At 44.8% G+C, this 17,764-nt stretch overlaps 2 protein-coding genes across 6 annotated transcripts in view; one reads left to right on the top strand and one right to left on the bottom strand.

The window, feature by feature from the left end:
* Positions 1-487: 487 nt before the first annotated feature.
* PEG10 (paternally expressed 10) lies at positions 488-13,226 on the bottom strand. The gene is given in 3 exon segments (XM_043462623.1): positions 488-5,605; positions 5,608-6,791; positions 12,961-13,226. Coding segments are annotated over 3 exon segments (2,364 nt in total). The 5' UTR covers positions 12,966-13,226; the 3' UTR covers positions 488-4,430.
* Positions 13,227-13,378: 152 nt separating this feature from the next.
* SGCE (sarcoglycan epsilon) overlaps positions 13,379-17,764 on the top strand; it is a 71,407-nt gene continuing 67,021 nt past the window's right edge. For 2 of the 5 annotated variants that reach the window (XM_043462627.1, XM_043462629.1), the window contains exon 1: positions 13,382-13,584. In XM_043462627.1, the coding sequence (XP_043318562.1) occupies positions 13,476-13,584 (109 nt within the window). In that variant the 5' untranslated portion in view covers positions 13,382-13,475. Of the gene's footprint in view, positions 13,585-17,764 lie in introns of all 5 variants that reach the window. The other 3 variants (XM_043462624.1, XM_043462626.1, XM_043462628.1) reach the window with 3 other exon arrangements.

The following is a 17,764-nucleotide window of genomic DNA, read 5'->3' as shown; positions in this document are numbered from 1 at the left end:
CATGGTAAATTCATATAAAAATAGTTATACATGTTAATAGAATCTCTATTAATTGTGTGGCCTTAATTTATGTTAATGTTTTTCAGCTTAGAAAGGTTTTAATATTATGTCCATAGAGTTGCTATTAATTGTGGGGCTTTACTGTATATATTAAAGGTTTGCATTGGGAATGATTTCATCGATTTCTTGGAATATTCTGGGTAAATAATGGACACTGTGTTGCTTGATTGATATATAGCACCCCCACCCTTCCCACCCCACTGCCTTTCCATCCCCAGCCCCATCCTCTAGACTCCCCTACCCTCCTCACTCCGCCTTCTTCCTTCACCCTCTCTTCCCCTCTCCACCTGTCCTTTCCTCTTCCTCCCCCTCTTTTCCTCCTTCCCCTCCCCCTTCCTCCCCACCTCCTTTCTTCCTTCCCCTTCCCCATCCTCCCCCAACCCCGTCCACTCGATGTCCAGTGTGCGCTGAAATGATCAAGACACAGTTTGCACTTAACCACTAAATCTTTATTGAATTTTTATTATAGCATAAGTCGATACATTAGTAAATAGAGCGAAATACAGAGTAAATAGCAGTAAATGGGGAAGGGTAGGGAGGTGGTGCACGGGAAGGTGGAAGTGCAGCGTTAGGAGGAAGGGGCAGGGGGAAGGAGAAGGGCCACTGACAGGGGCACAAGCAACGGTTCTTATCACTTTTCTGTAACTTCCATGAATCTTTACCATCTATCGTTATCAATATCACTCCAGCAACGATTTCTCAAAGGGCATCTATCTATCTTAACTCTCTAAAGACTCTGCTTACAACCTCAATCCCCAGAGTTAATACTCAGGGCAAAGAGCCTCTATTAGATTATTTATCCAATCATCCCTGAACTTTCTCCCACTAGTTTCTATCCATGTCCAACAGCCCCAAAAAGGTTAATCTCCCTGCAGTTCCCTTCAAGTTTATCTGAAATCTTTAGGGGTAGCAATCATAGGGTAAAGAATCACAAGAAGGTACACATGTTTACTTATAGAGCTATCTAGTAACATAGTATCATGCTTTTTAACTAATCCCCCCCACTTATGATTACTTAATAGTCCCCCCCCCTAAAATACTTATGATTATATATGTCCCCAGTTAAATCGTTACACAAAGAAAAAAAAAAAAAGGAACGTTTCCACAGACCAATTTGATAGCATTCTACAATCTGAAACAACAAAGAACTCTCAATGCCAACTGATGTGCCTTCTTTCTTTGAGATGAGAGCGTAGCAGGGCTCCCATCAGGCTCTTCATCTCTGCAGGCGGTTCTCTTCCCTTCTGCCCAGGTCTTTCTAGCAGAGTGTTCTCTGTTGCCAATCTTGGACTTCTGATGTTACCCGATGTCTGTGGTGGATGACGACTGGATCAATTCAGGAGCCCAAAAGGTACCTGCAAACTTAAGCAGAAATCCTCACTGCACTGTGTAGGCGTGCCCCTCTTATTTTGTCCACCTGAAGTTCACTGTGCCAACTCACATGATTTATTCCAACTAACTCTCCATTTTCCAGTATCTAATACAAGTACCTCATTGCTCAAACTAAATTGACCCTTCAGAAAGGTACCTAAACTTCCTCCATTTCAACAACCTAGCATGGTGACCTTAGCTAGTTCTCTCCAGGTCTGCCTAAAAATGGGAGCTTATATCTTCTTCCTTCATTTTTTTTAACACTGAAAATTTGGGCCAAAAGTCAATCAATTTTGTCATTGTTTCAAAAGGCAGACTGCTGGCTTTGCTAATAATTTTGATGTTTTATTTCTCATCTTTGTCTTTATTTTGCTCCCTTTCCATATTCTTTAGAGATTAATTTGCTTTTCTTACGAATCAAGGCATCTTGTTGGAAAATGCCAAAAAAATTTAAAGTATTCAATTAAAACAAAGTTGATGAAAACACACGAGCTAAAGGAAACTTAATAAAATTCTAATTCTACAGAATAAGTTTGAGATTACTTATCTTGAACATCTACCTACGCATAGAGATAGTATATATAGCTATAGTGCATAGTACACACTGCCAAACAGATTTTCACAAGCTCTACCAAAACAGCCAAAGCTGTGTCAGGGATTTCCTCTGTGAGTTGTTAACCCACACCACCATTCTCCCTCACAATAGTTGTCGTCACATCTCCAGACTTGCGCTTGCAGTGATGGCAATGTCCGTGTGCACATGCTGGGGCTGCAGACAGTAGCCCATTTCTAGGCCTTCTGCAGCTTGAAGATCAATTGACAACTGTAAATTTGACACAAAGCAACTTGAATTCAAATGTATGGAGGATGGATTGACTGATTGAGGTAAACTGACATGATGCTTCAAAAAGTCCAGAAGCACAAATGCACCATTTAAAAAGAAATTAACCTAAAATACATGAGTAACTGACAAGCTTTCAGATTCCATTGAAAAAAAGAAAAAAGAAAAAGTTGTTTTGGATTAAATAGTCAATTAGGCAATTAGGTATTTCCTTTGAATTTGTGTATCATTTTGTTTGATTTTTAAAGGCCCAATCAAAAAAAAATTTTACTATAGATGATGTTAAAATAGAAGTTTGAAGATGAACAGGATGAACTATTATACAAGTACTCCAGTCTGAGGAGCCTCTTATTCACAGTGTTGTAAGAGAAGTTCACAGTAAAGAACTATTTTACACTACCTTATGTATCAATTTTAATTGATTTTAATCAATTTTAATGATTGGATAGTAATTCAATGGAAATAACTTTGAAAGCAGAGAAAACTACTTTAAAACACTGTTAAAGGATACTATCAACCTACAGCTAAAACTTTTAAGTATTTAAACATGCAAGGGTAAGGGGGATAATATGTGAAGGGTGATGCTGATGCAAGTGAAACTTCACCACTGGACTCCTCTTCATGACAGGCTATTTGAAATATACACCATATTGTTTTCTACTGCTCAGACTGTTGGAGACTGTGTGTTGAAACACATGCTCCCAGGAGCCTGCCTCTTTTTCTTCTCCGTGCCAAGGCGGCAAAATGGAGTCTCAGCAACCAGGCAGGCAGGATGTCAAATCCCGCAGCAGGGTAAGTGGCAGTAGTTAAACAAGAGACAGAGGTTAGGTAATCAGTTCAAGGCGGTAGCAAGGGACCAGGCTAAAGGAAGTCAGGCAGTCCCGGGTTAGCACAAAGCATCCAGGAGACACCAGCTGATGTCACCAGACTGAAGACAACCCTCGTGGTGTCTGCTGCTTTGGGTTGCTTTCTGAGGCCTTTCGTTCATTGGCAGCTTATCGGCTCCATCCCCTGGAGGATGCTAAAATACACTGCCCCCCCCCCCCAAGCATCCTAGTGCTATAGTCTAGTGAGGGGACTGATAATGAAATGCCCAGGTGCATATGGAGGCAGAGACAAGGACAGATGCTCCCAAGACTTCAGGTGACACCCTTCCAGCCAGTGAACAATGCTCGTGAAAATTCTTTCTGAAGTTCCAGGTCAAGGTGGTACCATTAACTGTGAGTCTCTCCTTTAAGAGTTGGGTACAGGGATTCAGGAGTCCTCATGAGCTACTCGTTAGCCCTCACACATGACATTTCACAAATATCTAACCACCTGGAGCCACCAACAGTCTCTGGTTACCAGGCTTTTTGTTTTGTGTGGAAGCCATTGCTGGCATGGTGATGGTAAGGTGTTGTGACAAAGTCAGAGTTATTGGGTACATGTGATTTGCACCAGGATGTGAAGGCACACTCAAACATGCACACGTCTCTCTGAGAACACTTCCTCCTGAGGCCTGAGGTGTTCCGTTGAAGGGGTTTTGCCTGCTCCGCAGAGAACTGGTCAAGTTGCTACTCTTTCAGTCATGAAAATGGAGTTTGGAGATGGTGAAGTTTCAAAGGGTGCAGCCAGAAGATCACGGAAGCCATTGGCACTGCACCAGTAACTGTGGCTTCCTTAATAAGGCCTCGCTCCTCCAAGGCTCTAAGGTACCTTAACTGCAGGAAAAGTCAGTCCTCCTCCTCGCCTCCCCCTCAGTAAAGAAAACAGCGTTTCCTGTGTTTGCTGCATCAGCTTCTTAGTTACTGTTTAACGAGGAAACTGAGAGCCCATCATTCAGATGGTGCCGGAGGTTTCAGCAGGTAAAACCCAAGTCTCCAGGGATTGCTGGGAAGTAAACTTGTGACGGATTTTAACTAGGTTGGCAGTTAAGGTGGAAAACCAGAGATAATTTGTTGGTAAATATTCTGTTGCTCCCACCAAACACTGGAGGTCAGCGGGTGCTTTGAGATGGGTGTCAGTCCAGGGTGGCCCTGGCCTTCTGTAACCATTTCAGAGGAGAGCCTGTGCTCAGGTTGGTCTGAAGGCGCAGTGGCCCGATGTAGCACACAGTCACAATCAGCGACGCTGAACAGTTCATTCTGAGGCTGGAGATCCTGAAGGGCGGGATGCCTATTCACAGGGCGCTGTAAGAGGGCGGCGGGGGCGGCGGCGGGGGCGGCGGCGGCGGCTGCGGCGGGGGGTACTGGGGCACTGGCGGCTGGCGGTACCAATGAGGATTCCAGGTGATCATCACGGGGACATAGAGGGATCGCCCGTGTCCATCTCGCCCCACGGGGTACCAGGCGAATCCTACCGTGTAGGTCGGGTACGCGGCGTAGGCGGGGTAGGTCGGATATCCTGGAATTTGAGGTACGTATTCAGTGTACGTCGCCAGGTGAGCTTGGTCATCTAAATTTGGAATCGTGAGTCGAGGATACTGATTCTGGATGGTGACACCATTGGGACCCCGGCAGTCATAAGAGACTTGCAGCTTCCACCCTCTTTTCACTTGGAGAACTTGGGCTCCGTTCGGCGCGATGGTGGGAGTGATCAGCCCATCCTTCACGTGTCTGGCCACGAAATCGCGCAGGGCTGCCATTTCAGATTCGGACAGTGAGTACACATGCCCGCTGGGAATACTGTGTGCTCCGGGGATCATTTCTATGTTTGGGTCCACCAGACGGTGGTCTGGGTAGACGTTCTCATCCACTGGGGTGTACACATTCTGCACGTAGTAGTATCTCACTGGCTGATAAACTCTGTACCCCTCTACCGGGTAATAGAACGCCGGTTGTGCTGGTGGTGGGAGAGGTGGTGGTATTGGAGAATACATACGGCAGTGGTATCTGCAATATTCGGAATCAAAGACGATCGATCGGGTGCTCCACGTGATGTTGGGATCATGTGTGCTCAGCCAGCGCACCCCCAGGACGATGGGGAAGAACGGAGACTGAGTCACATCGAACGACAGCACCTCGCGGTGATCTCCCAAGTCGACGATCAGGTCATGTGTTTCATGGACCACTGGGCCCGATGCTATGGGGCGTCCATCAATTGCTTCTACAAGTATAGGCCAGTCCTTGATTCTCAGAGGAATGCCGTTTTGGGCGACGTACTCGTGATCAATGAAATTGCCAGAAGCGCCAGAATCGATCATGGCTCGGACGAACAGGCTGTGTCGGCCCGGCAGATGAATCTGGAGCATCACTTGCAAGTGTGGAGACGATGCAGCATCATCTTGGGGGGACCTTATTAATTCCGGCCCGGTCGCTGAAGGTCCCTCTACAGCGGGGCCGGGGAGTTTCCCGCCGGCGAAGCCTTCGAGGCCTTGGCAGGACAGTTGTCAGCGTAGTGGCCTCCATTCCCACAGTAGAGGCACAGGTTCAGCTTGCGGCGTCTCTCTTTCTCTTCCTGCGTCAGGCGCATGCGGGCGCCCCCCACGGGCTCGGTCGGGTCTGCCTGGTGGTGGTGGTGATTGTTGACATGCGGCGCCACCAGCGCGCGCGGCGGGGAGCGCGGCTTGCGGGCGGCGGCTGCCCGGGCCAGCCTTCTCTCAATGTGGATGCACTGGCCGATGAGCGCGGACAGCGACTTGGCCACTTCGAGGTGCGCCAGCTCTGCCTGGATGTGGTCGCTGAGGCCCTCGTGGTACTGGTCGATCAGGGCGGGCTCGTTCCAATCCAGGTCCTGCGCGATCATCTGGAAAGCATTCGAGTAGTCGACCACCGACCCCATGCCCTGGCGCAGACGTCTGATCTTGCGTTTGGCGGCCTCGCGCCGCTGGGGATCTTCAAAGACATGCTTCATTTCGGTCATGAAGGCTGGGTAGTTGTGCATCAGGTAGTGGGAACGCTCCAGCTTGGCCGAGGCCCAGCGCGCGGCGCGGCCAGTCATCATGCTGGTCACGAAGCAGACGCGCACGCGATCGAGGGAGAAATCGCGGGTGCTCTTTTCCATGAAGAGCTGGCACTGGGATATGAAGGGAAGCAGCATGTCTGGGTTGCCGTCGAACTTCTCGGGGAGGTCTTCTGGGCACTCCTCCTCGATGGGGGTGGCTGGGGCGGCGGCGGCGGCGGCCCCGCACAGCTCAATGTCGTCCTCTTCCTCCTCAGGGGCGGGCTCCACTTGCTCGCGGAGGGTGGTGTTCTCCTCGGTGAGTTTCTGCACCTGGTTCTGCAGGTTGTTGTTCTCCTCGGACTGCTTCATGACCTTCTCTCTGAGGTTGTTGATCTCTTGCGAGAGATCCTCCCGCCGGCCTTCTCCCAGGTTGGGGTTGTACTGGCCCCTCTGGCTGCTGCAGGGGGAGTTGGAGGGGGAGGAAGGATTGTTGGGGGGAGGAGGAGGCGGAGGAGGTGGGCAGTCGGGCCCCAGGGTGATGGTTGAGGTGGGAGGAGACCTCCCGGGCGTAGTAGCTTCACTCCTGTGGGAATGGAGGCCTGTGTCCTGGCCTCCGCGTCCACCTTTTCGCTTTCTGGTTTTCAGAAGCTTTTTGTTTCTGTAAGTGAAGATAAAAGCATAAATTCAACACATGCATTCAAAGCACCACAATACGAAGTATCTGCTAAAGTACTTTAAATACATGAGTATTTAAAGTATCGCTTTATTCCCCTTGTTTACATCGATAGTTAAACAGACCAAAGCCCCACAAAAAAAGATGTTTATCAAAGGACTGTGGACAATGAAAAGATCCTCCTCTTTGATGTCCAAATGATCCTTTCCTCAAGAATCACCTGTTCATCATAATTTAACAATAGGTGACTCTTATAAGCAGCATGATTACCTTTACTGACTAATAAATAATTTAGAGACACTCCAAATAAGAAACTTTGTAAGTAGAGCAAGAAACCTTCAAGGCAAAGATTGATACCAAAAAATTATGTAAAATAAAGCCAATATGGTAACTACTTGTTACTGGAAAAACAGCTACTATTCCAGCCAATAGAAAAGCAAGAAAAAGAAGGAGGGGGGATATTTAAATATCACAATGCCTGTATTCATCAACCCATGGTGGGGGGGTGGGGTGGCACTCTGGCCCACTGTTAGGACCCTGATCCACCTTTACAGAGAAGGTAACTATTAACAGTTATCAAAACCAACAACAACTGCCACAAAGCCAACAGAGAACTGTCTAAATTCCTTTTCAGACCCTAATTAGAGTTCCCCTTTGGGACAGAAATGGTACTGGGCAGCAACCTGTATATATTGGTTTCCCTCCTTATCATGCAGTCAACCCACAGTTATTGATTGATGCCTCTTAGAAGTAGCTGGGCTATAAAACAGAACCTTCAAAGAAGCCCAATAACAGTGCCCCTCAGACTTACAATGAGGGTTTCATTAGATAATGCAAGTAAAGCACATAGTGCATATTCAACTGTTAGCTGATATTAATAAAGTTACTAATAAAAACAGAAACTTTAACTTTCTGTATAATGAGGCTAAGATTAAAACAGGGAGGGGCTGCAACTATGGTAACCTGGGTCCCACATCCCACCTAAAGATACTCGTTTTGTTTTTTGTTTTTTTTTAAAAAAAAGACTGTGTCCGTAGCGGTGAATGACTGTGAGGGGGAAGGGATGAGCGGACTTAATGCCCTAATTATGGGTAGGGTGACAATAAATTACACATATAATAAATAAATCAGCACACAGGGGCATGTGTACTGCCTGGAAATAGGGTTCAATTCATTTAGAGTAATTATGGTAACACATCAATGATTTTTAAAACGGGCATTAAGTGTTCTTATTTGGAAAACTAGGAAAGTGCTCAAAACTTTAAAAATAGAATATATAAAGCCGGTAGACTGCCTATTCATTACATTTTAACTTGGCAGTCCTGGACACCTGTTCCTTTCTGACCCACCAAGGCAAAAACAGACACCAAATTAATTATGTAAAATAAAGCCACAAAAGTAAACATGCTATTTAGAGAAGTGAGGTGAAAAATTGCTAATATTTCATCAATAGGGTATGCGGGGGATGGGGGGGGGGAGGTGATGGTAATTAAACATGGTGCCTGGCTACAGAGAAATTCCCCTTCCTCCTCCTCTTTTTGAGACCCCTCCAAGTTCTTTAGGCCCCTTCCCTGCCCCAACCCCACCACCCACAGCCATCTTCCCTTATGCCCTGGGCTGTTGGTTCTGCCTCTTCAAGGAGTGGCAGCAAGCAGAGTCCTTAAGGGACAGAATTACTGTGCCATTTTAGTATTTTTAAACTGCTACTTAATTACTTTAATAACTTAAGACTACGGAAACAATAGTTGACATACAAGATAAGACATTTGGGTTTAGAAAAAATTAGATGTAATTAACACATCACAGCCTGTGACATTGTTTCATGTCCAACTGCTTAAAGACGATTACATTGGTGACACTCAGAATATGAGGTCACAAAATGAAGCCATTTTTATTAATTAAATGAAGTGTTTTAATGTCCCATTAAAAAGTAACTAATAAGCACAGGTCATTGTGTCATGTCACGATGACTCAAGTGCCACTTCTGTCATCAAACACTAATACTTTCAAAAGTTAGAGACAAGACTTCGGAAAAGGCATTTCACAGCATGGCTGGAGCAGGTCAGAAAGGTTAACCACCTATATGTCAATCACAGTCACTGGGGTGGGCTTTATTGAGGCCCAGGTCTGATGGTTTTCACATCTGCAAAACACAAGGACAGGACAAAAATAACAATACATTAGGAAATCAGTAAACAATCACTGAATTGTTTATGGAAACAGAAGATGGGCAAGACCTTAAAATTCAAATGCTTTTGGGGACAGGAAGGTAATAGAAATGTGCAAAGAGACTGGACAATAGGGAGGGGCTACAGTTATTTCACTTGGGGATGAATACCCCCACCCACTGCCCCCCGCCCCAAACTCTTTTAAACCTTGTATGATTTTTAAATCCAGTGCCGGTGGAACAAATTCAGGGCCCTATTTGACCTGTGAGATCACTAGTTTGAGGTCCCTAACTTTTACCAGTATCAGGCTTAAGGTTCCCACCCCAGGGTTTGTAATTTTGGGGTGGGACTCTTAAGTCCTAAAAGGGTCAACTGCTCAGAACAGAGTTGTTTAACCATTAACATTGATAGGGTAGTGGGCAAGCAAGTTAAGAGCAGAAGTAAAGTTTACAAATGTTTAGACGGCAACTGGAGCAGATGACAGGCAACAGGGGCACTGTGATTTGATTTGAACAGGACTATGGCTCCTTAAATGCCTCCTTAGTAGGGACTTGATTGCAGAGGTGGGGTCAAAAGGCCCCATTCCTAAAATAAAACCTCAAAGAACATAGCATATAGCTAAGCCACCTGGGACAGACACCACCTTTACACATGAAAAACAGTTCAGTATCACTCTATTTAAGAATTAAATACATTTGATTAATCTTTGACTCTTCACAAGGATTTTTGAAACTTTCTATTCCCCCCACCCTACCCTCCCTCAGCGCCCCCACCAAAGACACCAAAGCACAACAGTAGCAAAAAACCATCACACATTAAGTATCACACTAGTAAATGACACTTCACCAAACAATGCTTAATTGTTTTACATTTGCAAATGTCCACATTTCTTTTTGAGAACTGTACAGTTAGTGAAATGTAAATTTTAATAATATGCACATTTTAAAAACCATTGTTTTGAACCTTTTTATAATGCAGACACAATTTCCAAAGAGAAGCGGGGTTAGGGCAGCAAGGTGGGTAAATGGAACCTGGGGACTTGAAGCTGTAATTATGTTATCCACAGACTATAAACTTGTTGGAGGCAGTGTGTGTGTGTAGGGGGGGGGTGACTGGTGGGGAGTGACAAATTGGGGGAGCCAATGCTTCCAAATGCCCCTGTAACAGTCTTGGTTCATGGTTTATAACATACGGAACCAGGCTTTAAAATTTCTTCATTTAATTAGAAACATAAATATCTGACTGGCAGTAAACTATAAATTTGTTTTATGCAGATATTTTAAAATGCCAGCTAAAACCTTCAATCTATATTTTGTAATGTAACCATTTTGTTACATTACACAAATTTTAGACAATTATGTACCATTAACTAATTCACTTGCCCCAAATTTAAATAATTAGCTTTGCTTTTTAGTTTATAAAAAAGCTGATTATTTTTAGTGTTTTGAATTAATTTAGCTGTTTTGAATTATAATTACAGCTTACATATTCAAGTTTAAAAACGCAATTTTTTTTTTTTTAAGATCCTGTTAAATGTGAGCAAGATAAAACAAGCAGCGTCTTGGACAACCCAGGACAACAAAACACCACAGGAAAGAGCCAGGAACAAAAAATCAGAAAACACCTGCATACACCAAGGAAGACACTGAATAAACCATTTTACTCTGATCATTTAACCAATGCCTACAATATGCCAGATCCAATTAATAATATGTAGGCAAGTTAACCAGGGCTAATGCCCTAGAGTTCCAAGAAAAAAATCCAGAAATACACCTCATCCTCTTTTAGAGGCCAAGCCAGCAGCACCAACAAAGTTACTTAAAACTCCTGTGAAACAAAGTTCAAGTTCTTTATTTTGTATTCGCCAAAGCATATGATTCCATTGGGTCCCACCACAAAGGTCCACTAGTGTGTCCAAAACACTTTTAAAAGTTTTTAAATTAAAAAAAATTTTTATTAAGATTTTTTAAAACCTTAAAAATGTTATTTTATTTTTCATTTGTAGTAAAAATATTTAGCTAGATTGCCTTTAGAGGCGCCAGCCATGTCAGTTTGGAAGCACCCTTCATAACCCACTATCAGGAATTTAAATTGTGGGTTTATGTTATTTAATATATACAAAGTGCTTATAAAAAGTGGCTTTTTAATGCCATGTATAATTGTCATTATTGTTAATTGTCCTTATATATTATTATGTTATTTATTAGACACCAGTGGATAAAAGGCAAAACCTGCGCATAAGACAAACCACAGCAGAGAAACCGCAGGAGGGCGGGGCTGTGCAGCCAGGCTCAGGCAGCAAGGGTGCGCAGGCGCACAGGAGGGGGGGGGGAACCCTGACGAGATGGCTGGGGGCTCACACTGCGCAGGCGCAGGTGCACTCTGGAGAGGCGGGGCCGTAGGCCAGCTCAGAAGAGGCAGGCTCAGGGTGGGGCCAAGTTTTGAAAGGCGGGGTCTGGACGAGCTACCTCGGAGGAGGCGGCTCAGAGAGAGGCGGGGTCTGGAGGTGCGACCTAAGGGAGGCGGGGTTCAGGGGAAGGTGGGGTTTAGGGAAGCCGCCTCAGGAGGCGGGCTCAGGGGAAGGCGGGGCTTGGGGAAGCGGGATCTAGAAGGCGCGCTCTGGGAAGGCGCGCCACAGAGGAGGCGCGCTCAGAGCAGGCGCTGGGCGGCGCTAAGCCTGCTCCGAGCAGATACTGCAGAGAAGGCGCGCTAGAATGGGCGGGGCAGGTCTAAGACGGGCTGCATGCCTCTCCCAGGATCCCCCCTCCCCAAACCCCTCCCACCAGCCTCCACCAGCCAGATTCATTTCATGCAACAAGAGCAATCACCCCCAGATCCAGTCCCCCCCCCCCACCACCCCACGCCTCCCAATACTAAGCAAACCAACAGTTTCCACAAACTGTTGCTGGAATGCCAATTCGCGCCACCGCTACAACTACACCACCACTTCAGTCAAGCGCAACTAAGCAAGGAAGCCCTGCCACCAGCAAAAGATTCCCTTTTACGCACAGTCAGAGCCCCTCCACTCCACTGCCATAGCAGGAATGGTGTGGGCAGAATGTTAAACACTAATTTTTGCCCCGGGCTCCATTTTGTCTAACAGCACCATCATGCAGAGAACCGTCCTGTAGAAAAACGTAGTGGGAGCCATTCCAAAGGTGTGTTAGAGACAAAGGGTGGGGTTCCTCTAAGAACAGTGATCTTACTCTTAGGCTCCAGTCCGCTTCGACTGGTTTCTTTGTAGCGCAAAACAGTACAGCTTGTCTATTTCTGCAGCTGTTATTACTCTGTAGCGCCTTTTAGGTATAAACTGTTCCACAGCTCGTGCACCCCTGCGGTTCCTGTGTCTCGTAGCGCAACGAGGCGCCGTTGTAGTGCTATCGTATCGTTTTTGTAGCGCTAATCTTCTGCAGCTCAGATTTTGTAGCGCATTTAAAGCGCAAATCAGTGATCAGTCTGTGGTTCATAAATCGCGGCAATTCATAAATCGCTGCAGTTCATACTGGTTTCAGTGCAAAAGAAGCGCCCATCAGTTTGTAGCGCATTGACGCGCCCATCGCTTTGTAGCGCATTGATGCGCCCATTCGTCTGTAGCGCATTGAAGCGCCTATCGGGTCTGTAGCGCATTTGAAGCGCTTATCAGTTTGTAGCGCATTTGAAGCGCTCATCAGTTTGTAGCGCATCTGAAGCGCCTATTAGTTTGTAGCGGATATCACTTTGCAGAACATCTGCAAATTGGTCTGTAGCTCATGTCCGTCTGCAGCTCATGTTTGTCCGCAGCTCATATCTGTCTACAACCCGTATCTAGACTCAGGTACTAGAAATCAAAGCCCTGAAGGCTTGGATTCTTCACGCAGTTTTGGGGTGCAGCCAGTGAAGGCGTGAGAAGGTGTGCCTGGAGACATTCGGGGCGCTACTCCATCTCCTGCAGCTCTCGATAAGAAGGGGGAAAGAGCGTGATCTTAAAGAAAAAGAAACATCCTCACCGCATACTCACCACGCGAGGACTCCTCTGCGAAGGCTGGAAAGACGGGGTCCCACACCTGTGCCAGGCGTGGGCGCCGCTGGGTGCTCGGCAGCCCGGAGTGGCTCCGGACGCGAGCCCGCTCAGCGGACCTTCCTCGAGGTTCGGTGGTCAGTCTCCGCTGGTCTCCTCAGGTCGTAGTCAGGTTTCTTCGACACACACCAACCGAAGTTGAAGCGCGTGTACCAGGAGCGCCGACCGGGAGCTTTATATAGGCTGAACCGAGGAGGGGGGCGCCAAATCCCAGCGTGCTCCGCGGGCTAGGGGTGGGTGGAGGGGGAGCGGGGGCGGAGGGGATGGGGGGATGGGGGAGATGGGGGTGGGGGCGATGGCCCCGCTTCAGTGGCCCGCCGCTAGAGGGAGTTCGGGATTAAGGAGGGGGGTGCAGGATGCTGATGCTGAACTGGCCGAGCTGGGAGGAAAGAAGAAAGGGAGGGGAGGGGAGAATCGAGGACGGCCGGCCTAGCCAGGCCAAGAATGCAATCGCCCCGGTGGTGGGAGCTGGGAGACCCTTGTGCTTGGACGGGACAGGGTCGGGGGACACGCAGGATGAGCCCCGCGACCACGGGCACCTTCTTGCTGACAGGTTAGTGGCCCGCGCGCGACGGGAGGTCCTGGGGCCAACAGGCCGCTGCTTCCCCAGCCCCCGCTTCCCGGGTTTGGGGGACCTGGGTGCATTTCCTGGGCATGAGCCCCTCGTGCTGCGGAGTCCCCAGTGCACGTTTCCTCTAAGATGCCCCGCACCCCACTTCTGGGGCCCTGTGTTTCCCTAGCCAGGCTTCACCCCTGGCCTATTTTCTCTGCGCCCCCGCGGGCCCCTCCCTACCCAGCAGGGCCGAAATTCCATCTCCAGTTTCCATTCCCATTGCCCCCCACCCATCCCCAGCAGTCCGGGTGGTGAACCTCTCCGGATCCCTGCCTCAAAGGCTGGGGGTCGTCGACCATCTGGGGGGTGGGGGCTCACCTAGCGAATGTGGCCCAGAGGCGAGCCATAGGAAATGGGTGTCGAGCTGTGCTCAGCTCTACAAACACACCACATCTTTTTTTCCCCCTTTTCTTGAATCCGATCTGGAGAGAACATAAAAATATGCATCTGACACGCCTAATTCTCCTTTCTTCCTAAGCGAATTTCTCGGCAACGGAAATTTCATTTTTCTTAGGTTTTGCGGAGCAGGGAAACGGAATCGTGAAATGCTAGGAGCTAAACAGGGCGTTGAGGTCAGGGTTAACCTCGGCTGGGGGCCAGAGACGCTGCAAACACAACGGTTTGCCCCAAGTACACTATTTCGAGAAAGCGAAGACAATTAAAAACAGCTGTGGATGCCTCCAGTGTATTTGGCGGGCTTCGGAGACTCCCAGCTACGGCCTTTTGGTGATGATTACGAGGTTTACGCGGAGACATGGATCTCCCTGCAACGTTATGTTTTTCCAAATCTTGTAGGGTGAATGAATACCTTTAGTCACGGTAACCGCAAGTTTAATCCTTTGAAGCGTGTTGCCAAGATTTGGCCACAAATATTTCTGTATGTTTATAAACGTATATATTTTACGTTAGAGAAAATTGCAATGAGTTACAAGACTAAAATACTGATGAGGAAGGATGCTGAAATAAAAAAGCCTTAACGTGGATTTCAATTTAAGAAAGTGTTAGGCACTGAGAAAAGGGACAATCTGTTGATAATCTTAGTAAAAGAAGTTTAAGTTAAAATGAAAAAACCAATTGGCTACAACTGAGTGAGGTTCCTGAGACACAGATGAGACACATTTGTATTCAAAGGCTAAAACAGCAGATTTGAGTAACATTTCTACGTATTAATTTGTACGTAGAGGATAGATAAGAATTTGACCCGTTGTAGATGACAGAATGGTAGAGATCTCAATTAAAGCCAGCCTTTCTAAGAGTAAACAAAACTCTAGCACGTTTATTGAAACTCTACTTTTTAATCAGAAATAAAATATTGACCATCAGATATATGAATAAATGAAGTGCAGATTTCCAACACTGAGAGAGATTTTCCTAGGAAGTTGGGTGAATATAATTATAGTGTTTAGAAGTGCCTTAGTGTTTTTCCACGCTTAGGATGTTCACCCTTCCCTGCAATGTTGAATGCTTTCAGGATTTCTTATGTTTTCTAGAATACTGTTCTGGTGACCGCCAGACCGTCAAATTCTTACCATTTTTTTAAATCCCGGAAAGTTACTTCATCTAGTTGTTTGGTAACTGATAGACATTCTTTTTCTACAAAATGAGATTAAAAAACAGGATAGGTGATAGAGAAAACTCAGGTTTAAAAATCTAAAAAGTTTGAACTAGTTTGAACCTATTTGAATTTTTATTTCAGAATGTTAGCCAGGACTTTTTTTGGTGGGGTGGGTGGAGGAAAAAACCCAGCTTTAGTGTTATCTTTATCATAATAAAAGTAATTCCTATTCATTGTACAAAGTTTAGGGGGGAAAACTCCAGAAAACTGGGGAAAAAAACTCAAAAAGAAAATCAGGATCACCTGTAACCTCTTTATCCTGTGACAACCCCAGTAAACATTATGGACTCTACTTTCTCTATACATATACACGTGCCTAAATAATGTATATTTTTCATAGAGTTGCATGTGTTTAATTTCTAAAAATTAAAAATGGGATCGAGTTAATTTCCTCCATTTTTATTTCTTCAAGGAGCCTTAGCTATCTAAATAACATTAAATTTTCAGAATCTTTTTAAAAATGGAAATAATAGTCCTTACTTTTTCTAATTGAAATTTAAATGAACATTAGTACAAAAATATTTAAAACCAAAGAACTGAGAGTTTCCTCTGAGCTCACTGTTCTAACACACACATAGTAATCTGGTATATATCCTTGTGTTTTTTATTCTATATATATGAAAAAATTTTTACTTTGCTTAGAAATAGATTTTTCTGAGAAAAAAAGCAATAGTAGATAATCAGCTTTGAGAAAAAATTTTAATCTAAAGCAGCAAAACAATATTAAACATAAAAATGAAAATACAGTGTTAATAGGTAAATACTTGAGGTGACATTTTTATGTTACCTAAAGCACAGAACAACATTAAAAATCACCCCCACATAAATACATTAGAATTTAAAACACTCTTTTGATATTTGATGTTGTAAGTGAATTTTGGATTTTCTCAGATATTTGTTCCCAGTGTTACGTTTCTTACCCGTCTTGCACAAGATTACATGCATAGCAAAAAGAGATGCTAAAATACATTATTTACTTTATCAAATAATAACTGGGTATTGTATGGGAACACTTTAATCCATTTTAATGAGAATTTCCTGTGGATCTATGAAGCTGTTGATTAACTACCTGTGTTTAACTTTAAGTGTAGTAGGAAAATTGTATTTCAAACCCAAGTGGAATGTTCACTTGTCATATAATGGCTTTCTAATTGGATATTTTACTTATTTAAGACAATTTGCCATGTATCTGTGAAGCTGTTGATTTACCTTTTATATTTAGCTTAATGTCTAGGGTAGTAGGAAAAATGTATTTCATAAAAAGTGGAATTTTCACTTGCCAAACAGTAACTGGACTTTCTAGTTAGACATTTGATCTGTTTTAGGTGACAGTTTGCTTTGGATCTATGAATCTGCTGGTTTACTACATGCATTTGACTTAACTTTTAGTGTGGTAGGAAAAATTTATTTCTCAGCGAAGTGAAATTTTCAGTTGTCAAATATTAATTGGACTTAATACTTGATCATTTTATCCATTTATTATAAAGAGTTTGCCATAAATCTAAAAACTGTTGATCGACCCCCATCTATTTACTTTAAATTCTAGTGTGGTAGGCAAATTGTTTTTCTAAGCAAAGTGAAATTTTCACTTGTCTCTCGGACATTGAAAATTATCAAGGGACAGCACCAGAGAAAACTGATGAGAAAGATAACACATATCCAGTTTCTAGCACTGATTTTAACTGATGAAAATCAGGCTTGAAATAAAATGTTGAAGCAGTGAAGAAACCTTGATGTGTTAAAAAGTTCTCCGTCAGTTATTCAGATGGGTTGGGGTTTTAAGTGCAGTATTTATGGATCACATTTTCTCTGAAATAACCACTTTGTTTTTTTTTTTTTCTTTTTTACTAAGCGTCCATGCTTACCCTATCTGGTCCCTTTTCTTTTCACTTACTGTTACCTCAGTTCTAAACACCCAAGTGTAGATTCTGTTGTTGATCTTATTACCCACTCCTGGTGTAAAAAAGGACTCTACGTGAATAGATAACATGTCCACTACAGATTCTTGGGCTGGAGCTCTGTGAAGTCCAGAGCTTCACGGAAATACTAACATGATGCTTTTTGTTTCTTTCTGTCCTTTCCAAGTTCTCCAACAGAGACGTGACAGAAAGACCGGCAGACATGGGCAGGCAGGCAGGCAGACAGAGAGACGTGGACAGATAGACACATGGGCACCCACGCATGCAAGACATCGAGGCTTTTTCTAAACTTTAGGATTCAGTTCTTCAGTTTGCTGCCTCCCTGATTTCTAGAAATATTAAGTCACAAGCAGCACTGCAGAATTGAAAAAAGGAAGCTAGTGTTTCTAAAGATCAACAAGTCTTTTCAAGTGACTGGTTTTCCCGATTGGGGTTTTCAGGTTGGTAGAATCAGATAGAGGCTCAAAGCTCTCAAAGTTGTTTCACGCGGATAGCTTCTGAACAGCTTCCACGCACATTTCTGTCTAAGCAAAATTCCGGGGACTTCAGGTTTTCAAACAATGTAACTATAGTGAAGACCGTATTG

The sequence above is a fragment of the Cervus canadensis genome, chromosome 3, assembly GCF_019320065.1.
Source record: "Cervus canadensis isolate Bull #8, Minnesota chromosome 3, ASM1932006v1, whole genome shotgun sequence".
In the NCBI taxonomy this organism is placed as follows: Eukaryota; Metazoa; Chordata; class Mammalia; order Artiodactyla; family Cervidae; genus Cervus; species Cervus canadensis.
Note: the sequence above shows the minus strand (reverse complement) of the source record. Positions and strands in the feature narration are given on the sequence as shown.